At 45.9% G+C, this 14133-nt stretch overlaps 1 protein-coding gene across 1 annotated transcript; it reads left to right on the top strand.

The window, feature by feature from the left end:
• The first annotated feature begins 84 nt into the window (after positions 1–84).
• On the top strand, positions 85–14133 carry LOC129716452 (zinc finger protein 239-like). Its single transcript, XM_055666322.1, has 2 exons — positions 85–742; positions 10305–14133. Exon 2 carries the CDS (start codon positions 10435–10437, stop codon positions 11290–11292), a length of 858 nt encoding a protein of 285 aa, XP_055522297.1. The 5' UTR covers positions 85–742; positions 10305–10434; the 3' UTR covers positions 11293–14133.

Genomic DNA, 14133 nt, shown 5'->3' with positions numbered 1-14133 from the left:
ACGGGCTGGGGCAGATTCTCAACCACGATTCAGGTAGATTTTGTAACATACCTACAAATCTGAGGAAGGACATTCTTGCCCATAGAGGGAGTGCAGAGAAGGTTCACCAGACTGATTCCTGGGATGTCAGGACTGTCTTATGAAGAAAGACTGGATAGACTTGGTTTATACTCTCTAGAATTTAGGAGATTGAGAGGGGATCTTATAGAAACTTACAAAATTCTTAAGGGGTTGGACAGGCTAGATGCAGGAAGATTGCTCCCGATGTTGGGGAAGTCCAGGACAAGGGGTCACAGCTTAAGGATAAGGGGGAAATCCTTTAAAACCGAGATGAGAAGAACCTTTTTCACACAGAGAGTGGTGAATCTCTGGAACTCTCTGCCGCAGAGGGTAGTCGAGGCCACAGTTCATTGGCTATATTTAAGAGGGAGTTAGATGTGGCCCTTGTGGCTAAAGGGGATCAGGGGGTATGGAGAGAAGGCAGGTACGGGATACTGAGTTGGATGATCAGCCATGATCATATTGAATGGCGAATGGTGCAGGCTCGAAGGGCCGAATGGCCTCTACTCCTGCACCTAATGTCTATGTTTCTATGTTTCTACCCAACTTCAGAATTCCAAAAGGGAATGTAAAGAGAAGCGAGAGGTGAAGGAACAACAGAAGCTAAAGTGCTTGGCGAACATTGGCCGTGCAGATATCAGAATTGATAATATTGGGAATGATCGCGTTTGCTCACTTGTAGGTATGTTGCAAAACGTGTGTGTGATTTTGGCGCCGTTGAGAGGGGGGGGGGCGGGTTTAAAACGCGATTTTCTCCAGGTAGCAATGCTACACAATTTTGAGATTTTAAAAATCAAGTCTGCAATTTATCCCATCAGATAAAGCATAACATGAAGTTTAATTTGACACCTAACTCACTTTCATATCATCAGTATTAAAAAAGTAATGGCAATTTTCATTCTCGGATATTAGCATCTTCCCTATAGGGTGATTTCACAAAAGGTCACTGGAGCGTAGATCCGCACCCACGTGACCGAAAATCTCAAGTGGAGGACATGCTAGACATTCGGTACATGTTAGTGGATGGGAAAACACGTCAATAATGCCTTACTTTTGATGAAATTCAGCGAGCAAACGCGATAATTCCCGATATTGGGGACCTTTAAATCTCCACGGCAAACGTCCGCTGTTCACTTCCGCTGGATTTGCACCTTCAGCTCCCTCTTTAATTTACCTTAGTTTCTATCTTTTTTTTTACTGTAAATCTAGGTAGCTGTGCCTCACGATCACCCCGACTGGCACAATAAATTGCAGATCAAAACTTGGCCGTTTTCTATGTTTTTAACGGGTGGGAAAGTGCGTGTTTTCCCATCCACTAACATGTACCGGATGTCTAGCATGTCCTCCACTTGAGATTTTCGGGCACGTGGGTGCGGATCTACGCTCCAGTGACCTTTCGTGAAATCACCCTAATGCTATTCCATTGACTTAACACAAAAGCTCTGATCGAGGACACTCAAAAGCCCATAAGTTTCTTAAAAATTAAGAGAACTGAAATAAATTTTCAGTTATTGTCGATTCTGAAACAAATATGAAACCATCTTACTTGGATCACCTGAAATTAAAGCATATAATTAGTTAGTTATCTAATTGTAGCTAATTACAATTATCTGAATGGTGGCCGATTAGGAAAAGGGGAGATGCAACGAGACCTGGGTGTCATGGTACACAAGTCATTGAAAGTAGGCATGCAGGTGCAGCAGGCAGTGAAGAAAGCAAATGGTATGTTATCATTCATAGCAAAAGGATTTAAGTATAAGAGCAGGGAGGTTCTACGGCAGTTGTACAGGGTCTTGGTCAGACCACACCTGTAGTATTGCATACAGTTTTGGTCTCCTAATCTGAGGAAAGACATTCTTGCCATAGAGGGAGTACAGAGAAGGTTCACCAGACTGATTCCTGGGATGTCAGGACTTTCATATGAAGAAAGACTGGATAGACTCGGTTTGTACTCGCTAGAATTTAGAAGATTGAGGGGGGATCTTATAGAAACTTACAAAATTCTTAAGGGGTTGGACAGGCTAGATGCAGGAAGATTGTTCCCGATGTTGGGGAAGTCCAGGACAAGGGGTCACAGTGCAAGGATAAGGGGGAAATCTTTTAGGACCGAGATGAGGAAAACATTTTTCACACAGAGAGTGGTGAATCTCTGGAATTCTCTCCCGCAGAAGGTAGTTGAGGCCACAGTTCATTGACTATTTTTAAGAGGGAGTTAGATGTGGCCCTTGTGGCTAAAGGGATCAGGGGGTATGGAGAGATGGCAGGTACAGGATACTGAGTTGGATGATCAGCCATGATCCTATTGAATGATGTTGCAGGCTCGAATGGCCTACTCCTGCACCTATTTTCTATGTTTCTATGTATGGGGCTGAGCGGTGCAGCTGCTTCAGACGGCAGAAAGAGGCCTCCCCCTCCCTCCTCCCGGCCTCAGCATGCGGGTAGGTTTGTTTTGAAAGTGCCATTGGCAGAGTGGCAGGCGGCAGGCAGCAGCCGCTATCAGGGCGGGCGATTAGGAAAAGGGGAGATGCAACGAGACCTGGGTGTCATGGTACACAAGTCATTGAAAGTAGGCATGCAGGTGCAGCAGGCAGTGACGAAAGCAAATGGTATGTTAGCATTCATAGCAAAAGGATTTAAGTATAGGAGCAGGGAGGTTCTACTGCAGTTGTACAGGGTCTTGGTCAGACCACACCTGTAGTATTGCGTGCAGTTTTGGTCTCCTAATCTGAGGAAGGACATTCTTGCCATAGGGTGATTTCACGAGAGGTCACTGGAGCGTAGATCCGCACCCATGTGACCGAAAATCTGAAGTGGAGTACATGCTATACATCCGGTACATGTTAGTGAATGGGAAAACACGCACTTTCACACCCGTTAAAAACATCGAAAACGGCGTGAAATAAATTCAAACGCATTGATAGTTCACGATTATTTAAATGGTAAATGTAGCTTCAGAAGCGTTTTCATTTTGCATGTTAAAACCCACCTGAGAACCATGGGCGATTTTGCAATTTTACTGAGGGATTTTTCACTTTTAAAACTTTTCATATAACAAATGAATAAAGATAAAAAAAGTCAATAATGCCTTACTTTTGATGAAATGCAGCGAGCAAACATGATAATTCCCGATATTTTGGATCTTTAAATCTCCACGACAAATGTCCGCTGGTCATTTCCGCTGGATTTGCACCTTCAGCTCCCTCTTGAATTTACCTTAGTTTCAATCTTTTTTTTGGACTGTAAGTTTAGGTAGCTGTGCCTCACGGTCACCCCGACTAGCACAGTAAATTGCAGCTCAAAAACTGTCCGTTTTCGATGTTTTTAACGGGTGTGAAAGTGCGTGTTTTCCCATTCACTAACATGTACCGGATGTATAGCATGTACTCCACTTCAGATTTTCGGTCACGTGGGTGCGGATCTATGCTCCAGTGACCTTTCATGAAATCACCCTATAGAGGGAGTACAGAGAAGGTTCACCAGACTGATTCCTGGGATGTCAGGACTTTTCATATGAAAAAAGACTGGATCAGGGGGTATGGAGAGGAGGCAGGTACAGGATACTGAGTTGGATGATCAACCATGATCATATTGAATGGCGGTGCAGGCTCGAAGGGCCGAATTGCCTCTACTCCTGCACCTATTTTCGATGTTTCTATGTTTACAAAATTCAATTACTAGATCTAAATATCTATTCATTTCTTAAGAAAAGGTTAACATTTTTAAATAGCCAAAACATTCACACACAAATTCACAATATAACATGATTTTAAATTTAATTGTCATGAATTTATAGTCCAAATGGAAGGAATTTAATGTTTAATTTCCGTAAATTAATGGGCTTTTAAATCATCTTGTGAGTGGGTTTTTGTGGAATGCGATCGATTGGAACGTTGCAGTTGCACTGAATTTGAACCCCATATCGGCAGGAAAAACACTGCCGGTTTGTATGGGGCCAAAATCACACTTTTGGCAAGGACATTTGGATTAAAGTCATCCTAAGAAGCACGTTTATATGTAAAATAGCCGACTTACCCTGTGTTTTGTCCCCTGCGTGAGAACCATCCTGTTGTCAGCCTTGACGGCGTTATGTCACTTTGTTATTTTACTCCAGCGACTCAATTGTCCCATGATTGTTTTTAACAACTTTCGAGAACAGAAGTCGGAATGATTTTTCTGCATCAGCTAGCAGCCCAATAAAATATATCTCAGACAGGCAGGAGAAAACGGCATTTTAATCCCGACCCTACCCCCCCCTCAAAGGCGCCAAAGTCACGCACACGGCCAGTGGCACAACTGCAGCGCTGCTGAAGGTGAATATTGTAACATCGATATTTTACGAGGATGTTTCCATAACCGGCTTTTGTGCGGAGACGGAATCCGGAATCAGGAAATGGGGCCAAAAATTACCCATGAATCTGCCCATGACCGTACTACGTCTTTTTCGTCGAGTGATCTATCTTGCGTGCAGTAGGATCTTTGCTTTACACCTGGCAGCGGGATTGGGGATGACGTCAGGGTGCCGGTGAAAAGGTTACTTTTATAACTACTAAACCAGGTTCGCTTCTTAATAAACAGACACCACACAAACTGTTTGGTAGACCAGTTCAAAACTTTACTTAACATCGGCCGATGGAAGGGAGCGAGAATTCCAGCTAAGTGACCAATGTAGACACTCAACTATCCTCGGTCCCCTTCTCTGAACAACAGAATTACATTGCCTTAAATAGGGTTTTTTTGTCCCCTTAGCACATTCCACAGACATTAGTCATGTCAGAGGTAAACATAGAAACATAGAAATTAGGTGCAGGAGTAGGCCATTCGGCCCTTCGAGCCTGCACCGCCATTCAATATGATCATGGCTGATCATGCAACTCAGTATCCCGTACCTGCCTTCTCTCCATACCCCCTGATCCCCTTAGCCACAAGGGCCACATCTAACTCCCTCTTAAATATCGCCAATGAACTGGCCTGAACTACCCTCTGTGGCAGAGAGTTCCAGAGATTCACCACTCTCTGTGTGAAAAAAGTTCTTCTCATCTCGGTTTTAAAGGATTTCCCCCTTATCCTTAAGCTGTGACCCCTTGTCCTGGACTTCCCTAACATCGGGAACAATCTTCCTGCATCTAGCCTGTCCAACCCCTTAAGAATTTTGTAGGTTTCTATAAGATCCCCTCTCAATCTCCTAAATTCTAGAGAGTATAAACCAAGTCTATCCAGTCTTTCTTCATAAGACAGTCCTGACATCCCAGGAATCAGTCTGGTGAACCGTCTCTGCACTTCCTCTATGGCAATAATGTCCTTCCTCAGATTCGGAGACCAAAACTGTACGCAATACTCCAGGTGTGGTCTCACCAAGACCCTGTACAAGTGCAGTAGAACCTCCCTGCTCCTATACTCAAATCCTTTTGCAATGAAAGCTAACATACCATTCGCTTTCTTTACTGCCTGCTGCACCTGCAAGTACAGGAAAAGGTTTCAACAGAATGCATCACATCAAAGGCCTTTTGTTTACATGGTACAAGATATACTAAAAACATTGGCCATTTGCTTTAGGTCATTTTATCTCCAAAGAGATCACCCTAGCTCTTTCGCTGTTTCCTCTCTGTCACTTGGCCCCTCATAAACATTGGCCATTTGCTTTAAGTCATCTTATCTCCAAAGAGATCACCCTAGCTTGTTCGCTGCTTCTTCTGTCACTTGGTCCCTCATAAACATAGGCCATTTGCTTTAAGTCATCTTATCTCTCCACTTCCCTGGTTCCTCTCTCGTCACTTCGCCCCTCATAAACTTTGGTCATTTGCTTTATGGCATCTCACTTCAAAGATGTGACCAGCTATGTCTCTCTTCCTCTATCACCTCCTCCCCCATAAACATTGGTCATTTGCTTTATTGCATCTCACTTCAAAGATTTGACTAGCTATGTCTCTCTTCCTCTCTGTCACCTCCTCACTTGGGAGACAATGTTATGGTATTCATTATCCCACACACTGCAACCTGAGGCAAGCCTAATTTGACACTAAACATAAGCTGTAAGCTAGCCCTGGAACCTATTTTAATTTTCTCTTATTTTTGTAACTTTATTCGGCCTCATCACCGGTAATGTGCGATATGCGTGTGTGGGATGGGGGGAGGGGGTCACGACGCAGAGCGGGTGTACGTCACGACGCAGGGCACTGTACGTCACGGCACAGGGCGGGTGTACGTCGCGATGCAGGGTAGGGTGTGTCACGGAGCAGGGCGGGGGTACGTCACGGGGCAGGGCCGTCCTCCTCAAGTCAAGTCACTTATTTATTTATTTAAAAAATAAATAAAACCAGTGCACAGTAGTATAAAGCGTGGCTTAGGACATAATACATTTTGTGTACAACTTCTATTTAAAATGTTTTTTTTTTTTTTGTTTTTTTTGTTTATTTTATTAGAAGTTAATACAGCACAAAACAGTACAGTGGAACCTAATTTTAGGTGCCAACTATGTAATACCGTAATCCATTCTATGTACAACCTCTAGTTTTATGTTATAAGAAGGAAGTAAGCAAGACAAGAAAAAGAAAACAATAGAAAGAGGAAAAAGTGGAAAAATAGATGGTAGAGAGTAGAAAAACTTGAAGTGTGTATATAAAAAATAAAAAAGGAAGAGAGAAAGTGGAAAGTAGAAATAGAAGAGAAGGCCCCTTAAAAGAGAATTTTTCAAATCTGTATTCGGAGATGTAGATCTATCCGCGTCATGAACTGAAATCAGCAATCTTTACGGTACCGCTGCATCACATGATTCCAAAAAGTCGATGAAAGGAGACCAACTCCTTAAGAATTGGTCATATTTATCTATTAGTCGGAGTCTCATTTCTTCAAGGCGTGCTATGTCCATCATATTCCTAATCCACATTTTAACAGTTGGTATGGTTGTATTTTTCCAAAATTTAAGTATCAATTTCTTTCCAATTATTAACCCATAATTAAAAAAAACATTTTGATCTTTATTTAAATTGGTATCTTCTCCTATTATTTCTATTTTAAATTTAACAGAAGAAAGATAACACAAGAAAAAGAAAGCGAGAAAAGGAAAGAGTGAAAGAAGGTGTGATGTGTAAAGCCCTGTCGTGCCTGGGTTTAACAAGTGATGGCTTGTAGAAAAATAAAGAAAAATAAGAAAGAAAGAGAAAAAAGAGAAAAAAGAAACTAAGATTAGAAACAGAGAAGGGATATACCTACTTCATATCTCACCACACCCATCACCCAGTTCAGAACCGGTTAATTTCCAGAGTTGAGTTGCACCATACTATACTTGCAATAAATCAATGAAAGGAGACCATATCTTTAAAAATTGCTATGATTTTCCTGCTAAGATGAGTCTCATATCTTCAAAATGTAGCGTCTCTGGCATGCTTTGTATCCACACTTTGAGCGTCGGGGCGGGTGCATTTTTCCAAAATTTGAGTATTAGTAATTTTGCCATTATCAGGCCGTAATTAAGGAAATGTCTTTGAAATGTAGTTAGCTCAGAGCAGGCTTCTGTTATTCCAAAAATAATCAATTCTGTATGGGGTCCATTTTTATTTTAACTAATTTTGTGAAGATTTAAAAGATTTCTTTCCGAAATGTATGGAGTTTTATGCAAGAGACGAAGGAGTGTGCTATAGTTGCTTCTTGAGATAAACATATATCACAGATGGGGGAAACATTTGGGAACGTTTTATTCAGTTTAGTTTTCGAATAATATAGTCTATGTAATATTTTAAATTGGTTTAGGATGCGTCTTATTTTAATTCGAGCAGTTATGTACATATAGGTATTTATCCCATCTGTCTTTAGGAATTTTTAATGTTAATTCATGTTCCCACTCTCTCCTAATTGCATCTGATGATTGTATTTCTATATTTAGAATGATATTATACAAGTATGATATTAAGTTATTTGACTCCCCCTTTCTATTCATACCTTCATCTAATATATCTGAGGTACACAAAATTGCTGGAGAAACTCAGCGGGTGCAGCAGCATCTATGGAGCGAAGGAAATAGGCGACGTTTAGGGCCGAAACGATCGCCCAACCTACGCTTAGTCTCCCCGATGTAAATCAGCTGACACCTAGAGCAGCGGATGCAGTAGACGCGGTTGGAGGAGATACAGGTGAACCTTTGTCGCACCTGGAACGATTGCTTGGGTCCTTGAATGGAGTCGAGGGGGCAGGTGAAGGGACAGGTGTTGCATTTCTTGCGGTGTTACAGAACGTTTCTCCAGATCAGATCAAACCAGATCGTTTCGCCGAACACCTCTGCTCAGTCCGCAATAACCAACCTGACCTCCCGGTGGCTCAGCACTTCAACTCCCCCTCCCAGTCCCAATCCGACCTCTCTGTCCTGGGTCTCCTCCATTGCCAGAGTGAGCAACAGCGGAAATTGGAGGAACAGCACCTCATATTCCGCCTGGGGACCTTGCGTCCAGATGGCATTAACATTGAATTCTCCCAATTTTGCTAGCCCTTGCTGTCTCCTCCCCTTCCTTAACCCTCTAGCTGTCTCCTCCCACCCTCCTATCCGCCCGCCCTCGGGCTCCTCCTCCTCCCCTTTTCCTTCCTTGTCCCCCACCCCCCATCAGTCTGAAGAAGGGTTTCGGCCCGAAACGTCGCCTATTTCCTTCGCTCCATAGATGCTGCTGCACCCGCTGAGTTTCTCCAGCAATTTTGTGTACCTTCGATTTTCCAGCATCTGCAGTTTCTTCTTGAACTCTAATATATCTGACATCAGTTTGATATTCTTGTGTATGTTTTTTCAAATAATCTTGAATTTTATTGGGGAGAGAAGGATCGCGCCTATCTCAAAAGGCGAACAATCCTCTCTCTCCATTACTATCCACTCTGCCTGCTGGGCTGAATTGTCCAACCAGTAAATTACATTCTTAATATTCACTGCCCAGTAATAATACAAGAAATTAGGGAGTGTCAGTCCGCCAAATTCTTTGGGGGTACATAAGTCTCGTCTATGAATTTGATGTGATTTATAGTCCCAAATAAAGTTTGCGATGTGGGAGTCAAGTTTACTATTATTATAGAATTTTTATTTCTGTAACACATTTAATAAACAATTCTCGTTGACCAAAGCGCTTTACATTGGTGGAGGTACTAACATTATACAACAGTGGTTCATAGATTAAGTACGTACATAAATACATACATATAGCTCTCCCTCAGAGGACGTTAAGAACCTCTGGCCCTTAACTCCAAGAAGACCAAGGAGCTCATTGTAGACTTCAGGAAGTCCAGAGGCGGCACGCACACCCCCATCCACATTAACGGGACGGAGGTGGAACGTGTTTCTAGCTTCAGGTTCCTGGGAGTCAACATCTCCGATGACCTCTCTTGGACCCACAATACCTCTACTCTGATCAAGAAGGCTCATCAGCGTCTCTTCTTACTGAGGAGACTGAAGAAGGTCCATCTGTCTCCTCAGATCCTGGTGAACTTCTACCGCTGCACCATCGAGAGCATACTTACCAACTGCATCGCAGTATGGTATGGCAACTGCTCTGTCTCCGACTGGAAGGCATTGCAGAGGGTGGTGAAAATTGCCCAACGCATCACCGGTTCCTCGCTCCCCTCCATTGAGTCTGTCCAAAGCAAGCGCTGTCTGCGGAGGGTGCTCAGCATCGCCAAGGACTGCTCTCACCCCAACCATGGACTGTTTATCCTCCTGCCATCCGGGAGGCGCTACAGGTCTCTCCGTTGCCGAACCAGCAGGTTGAGGAACAGCTTCTTTCCGGCGGCTGTCACTCTACTCAACAACATACCTCGGTGACTGCCAATCACCACCCCCCCCCCCCCGGACACTTATTATTATTTATTCAAATCATGTGCCATGTCGCTCTTCCAGGGAGATGCTAAATGCATTTCATTGTCTCTGTACTGTACACTGACAATGACAATTAAAATTGAATCTGAATCTGAAGAAAGGCTTGAGTTTTGTCTTGACTTAACAGAGTCGAAGGAGGGGGCAGTTCTGATGGGAACAGGGATTCCACAGTCTAGGAGCTGCAACCGCAAAGGCACAGTCGCCTCCTCTTCCACCCCTCTCTCCCCTCACTCTCCTCCCTTCTTCCCTTCCCCTCACTTCCACTGTCCCCACTTGCCTCCTCACCACCTCTCCATTCCTATCCCCTCCCCTCCCTCCCCCCCTCAAACACTAGTAATGTTTGCGCGTTAGTAATGTCCTGTTTGCCAGCTTGTTGACCTTCTGTGTTCCCCTCCTGCAGGGTTTAGGAGCCGTTGCTGCGGACGTAGAGACGCGGACGTGAGCGGCCATTGGGGGCGGCCAGGTGAGCTCGGACAGTGAGCCCCCCATCTGCTCGGTGTGCGGGCTGAGCTTCGAGAGGCTGAACTTCGATGGAGGACCACATGACGGGGCACAACAAGGAGAAGCGTTATGAATGCGACGTGTGTGGCAAGGCATGGCAGAGGCCGAGCGAGCTGGAGATCCACCGGCGGGTGCACACGGGAGAACGCCCCTTCGACTGCTCGGAGTGTGGCAAGAAGTTCACCTGCTACAGCAACCTGCTGCAGCACAAAAGCGTGCACTCAGGCGAGAGACCCTTCATCTGCTCCGACTGCGGCAAGAGCTTCACGAGGGGGTATGAGCTGAAGATCCACCGGCTGGTGCATACGGGCGAGAAGCCCTATGGCTGCTCCACCTGTGGCAAGAGCTTTGCCCGGTTGTCGGGGGTGCAGGTGCACCGGCGGGTGCACAGCAGTGAGCGGCCCTTCACCTGCTCCGACTGCGGCAAAGGCTTCAAGTCGTCCACCCACCTGAAGATGCACAGGCGCCTGCACACCGGGGAGCGGCCCTACACTTGCAGCGACTGCGGCAAGGGATTCACCCGCTCCAGCAACCTGTTGAAGCACCAGCACACCCACGCCGGCGAGCGCCCCTACACTTGCGTAGAGTGCGGCAAGGGCTTCACCAACTCTACCAGGCTGTTGTCCCACCAGCGGGTGCACACCGGCGACCGTCCCACCCCCATCCCGGTATGTGGAGAGCGCTATGCCATCGCCTCCCACGCCCTGTCTTCCCAGCGGGTGCCCACCAGTGGCCCGCCCTACGATTGCCCGTACTGCGGTGAGGCGTTTAACAGCTCACGAGGGTTGCGGCAACACCGGCGGGCCCACGTCGGTGAGCGGCTGCTCCCACTGCGGCAAGCGTTTCAAGAGCGCACGGGGGCTACGGGAGCACCAGCGGGTGAGTGACACCGGAGAGAGACCCTTTGTGTGCGCTGAGTGTGGCAAGGGTTTCACCCGCATGTCCAGCCTGTGGCAGCACCGGCGTACCCACAGCGGTGAGCGTCCCTTCCACTGCCCATCATGTGGTAAGGGCTTCACCCACCTTGACCACCTGCTGGAGCACCGGCGATTCCACACTGGCAAACAGCCCTTCACCTGCCCTTTGCCCGCTCCTCCAGCCTGCTGCCACACCGCCACATGGATAGATCGGTGCTGTTTAGGTAGACACAAAATGCTGGAAGGAATGGGTAACGTTTCTGGTCGAGACCCTCCTCAGTCTCGACCCGAAACATCACCCATTCCTTCTCTCCAGAGATGCTGCCTGTCCCGCTGAGTTACTCCAGCATTTTGTGTCCTTTTTTGTAAACCAGCATCTGCAGTTCCTTGTTTTTAAACCATTCTGGTTAACCATCTCTGCACCTTCCCCAAAGCCTCCACATCAGTCCTGTAATGGAGTGACCAGAACTGTATGCAATACTCCAAATGCTACCTGACCAATGTCCCTTAAAGCTGCACATATACATTCCTCTCTCCTTATCTCACACCCTTTTATCCCCTTATTTTCTCTTGCCTCTGACACTCTACTCATCTGCTGATCACCCCATCGTCTGTTAACATAGTGTCAGTCTGAAGAAGGGTCCTGACCCAAAATGTCACCTATCAATGTTCTCCACAGATGCTGCCTGACCCGCTGAGTTACTCCAACACTGTGTTTGGTCCTTATCCCGTTATACCTGTCCTATCCATGTACCTATCTAACTGTTTCTTAAACGTTGGGCTAGTCCCAGCCTCAACTACCTCCTCCAGAAACTTCTTCCATACACCCACTAGCCTTTGTGTAAAAAAGTTACCCCTCAGATTCCTATTAAATCTTCTCCTCTTCACCTTGAACCCATGTCCTCTGGTCCTCGATTCCCCCACTCTGAGCAAGAGACTCTGTGCATCTAACTAAATTGTGTTCCATACAAGATTCCAGCATCTGCAGTTTCTTGTGTCTCCCTCACCCATATCCACCTATCACTTCTGAAGAAGGGTCTCAGCCTGAAACTTCACCCATTCCTTCTCTCTAGAGATGCTGCCTGTCCCGCTGAGTTACTCCAGTATTCTGTATCCACCTATCACTTGCCAGGCTTTGTCCAGCCCCCATCTCTCTTTTCCAGCTTCCTCCCCCCACCCTCTCCAATCAGTCTGAAGAAGGGTCCTGACTCAAAACGTCGTCTGTCCATTCCCTCTAAAGCAGTGGAGGAACTCAGTGGGTCAGGCGGCATCTGTAGAGGTAAGGTGATCACTCCCACCTCTCCTTTCCAACTTTCTCCACCCCCCACACCATGCAGTGTGAAGAAGGGTCCTGACCTAGAATGTTGCCTGTCCGTGCTCTCCAGAGGTGCAAGTTACTCCAGGAGATTGTGTCTCTTTTTGTAAACCAGCATCTGCTGTTCCTTGTATCTAGACTAGGCGTGCATTACACCCTACACTTGCACTCGGTCCGCCAAGGCCTGCTGGATCTCCCGGTTACCAACCATTTTAACTCCCCTTCCCACTCCCACACGGATCTTTGTGTCCTGGGCCTCCTCCATTGCCAGAGTGAGGTAACACGCAAACTGGAGGGGGACAGCACCTCATAGCTTTCAGCCCAATGACATGAACATTGAATTCTCCAAATTAAGGAGACTCCCCCCTCCTAATCAACTCCTGGAGTCTGTTCCGACCACATCTCTTTTTGTCCAGCTTTCTCCCCCGACTCCATCAGTCCAAAAAAGGGTCCAGACCCGCCAAGTTTAAGAATAAGGGGTAAGCCATTTTGAACTAAGACGAGGAAACACTTTTTAACCATATAACAATTACAGCACGGAAACAGGCCATCTCGACCCTTCTAGTCCGTGCCGAACACATATTCTGCCCTAGTCCTATTTACCTGCGCTTAGGCCATAACCTTCCATTCCCTGTACGCAATACTCCAGGTGTGGTCTCACCAAGACCCTGTACAACTGCAGTAGAACCTCCCTGCTCCTATACTCAAATCCTTTTGCTATGAAAGCCAACATACCATTCGCTTTCTTTACTGCCTGCTGCACCTGCATGCCTACCTTCAATGACTGGTGTACCATGACACCCAGGTCTCGCTGCATCTCCCATTTCCTGTTTTTGACACCAAAATGGATAACCTCACATTTATCCACATTATACTGCGTCTGCCAAACATTTGCCCACTCACCCAGCCTATCCAATATGAGGTGCTGTTCCTCCAAATTCCGGTGGTGCTCGCTCTGGCCATGGAGTAGATCCAGGACAGAGAGGTCGGATACGGAATGGGTGGGGGAGTTGAAGTGCTGAGCCACCGGGAGGTCAGGTTGGTTAAGGCGGACCGAGCGGAGGTGTTCGGCGAAACGATCGCCAAGCCTCCGCTCTCATTCATACTATACCCAAGTGAAAGTGAAAATTGAGTCGAGCTGCACACAGCCGGCTGCTCACAGAACCAACTGGCTGCCACTGGCCCAACAACATAAAGGCATTTTATTTTATTTATTTTTTTATTTTTTCATTTTTAAAATGGAGCTTTTAATTTTTTACTTGTACATGTACATAAAGGCATTTTAAAGTGTTTTTTTTAAACGAAAGCCTCAACGCATTTGTGCCTTACGTGACAAATAAAGCAAGTTTTTCCTGACCTCACTGTGTTCTTTGGAATTCTTCACAATTCATGTTGTACTATCAATAATGAAAGAAAATGCCACCATCTCCAAAAATGATAAGAAATTATTCTCACCTCCATGCATATCTGTAGACCAGTGGTTCCCAACCTTTTTT

This window comes from Leucoraja erinacea, unplaced genomic scaffold (genome assembly GCF_028641065.1).
Source record: "Leucoraja erinacea ecotype New England unplaced genomic scaffold, Leri_hhj_1 Leri_239S, whole genome shotgun sequence".
NCBI lineage: Eukaryota > Metazoa > Chordata > Chondrichthyes > Rajiformes > Rajidae > Leucoraja > Leucoraja erinaceus.
Note: the sequence above shows the minus strand (reverse complement) of the source record. Positions and strands in the feature narration are given on the sequence as shown.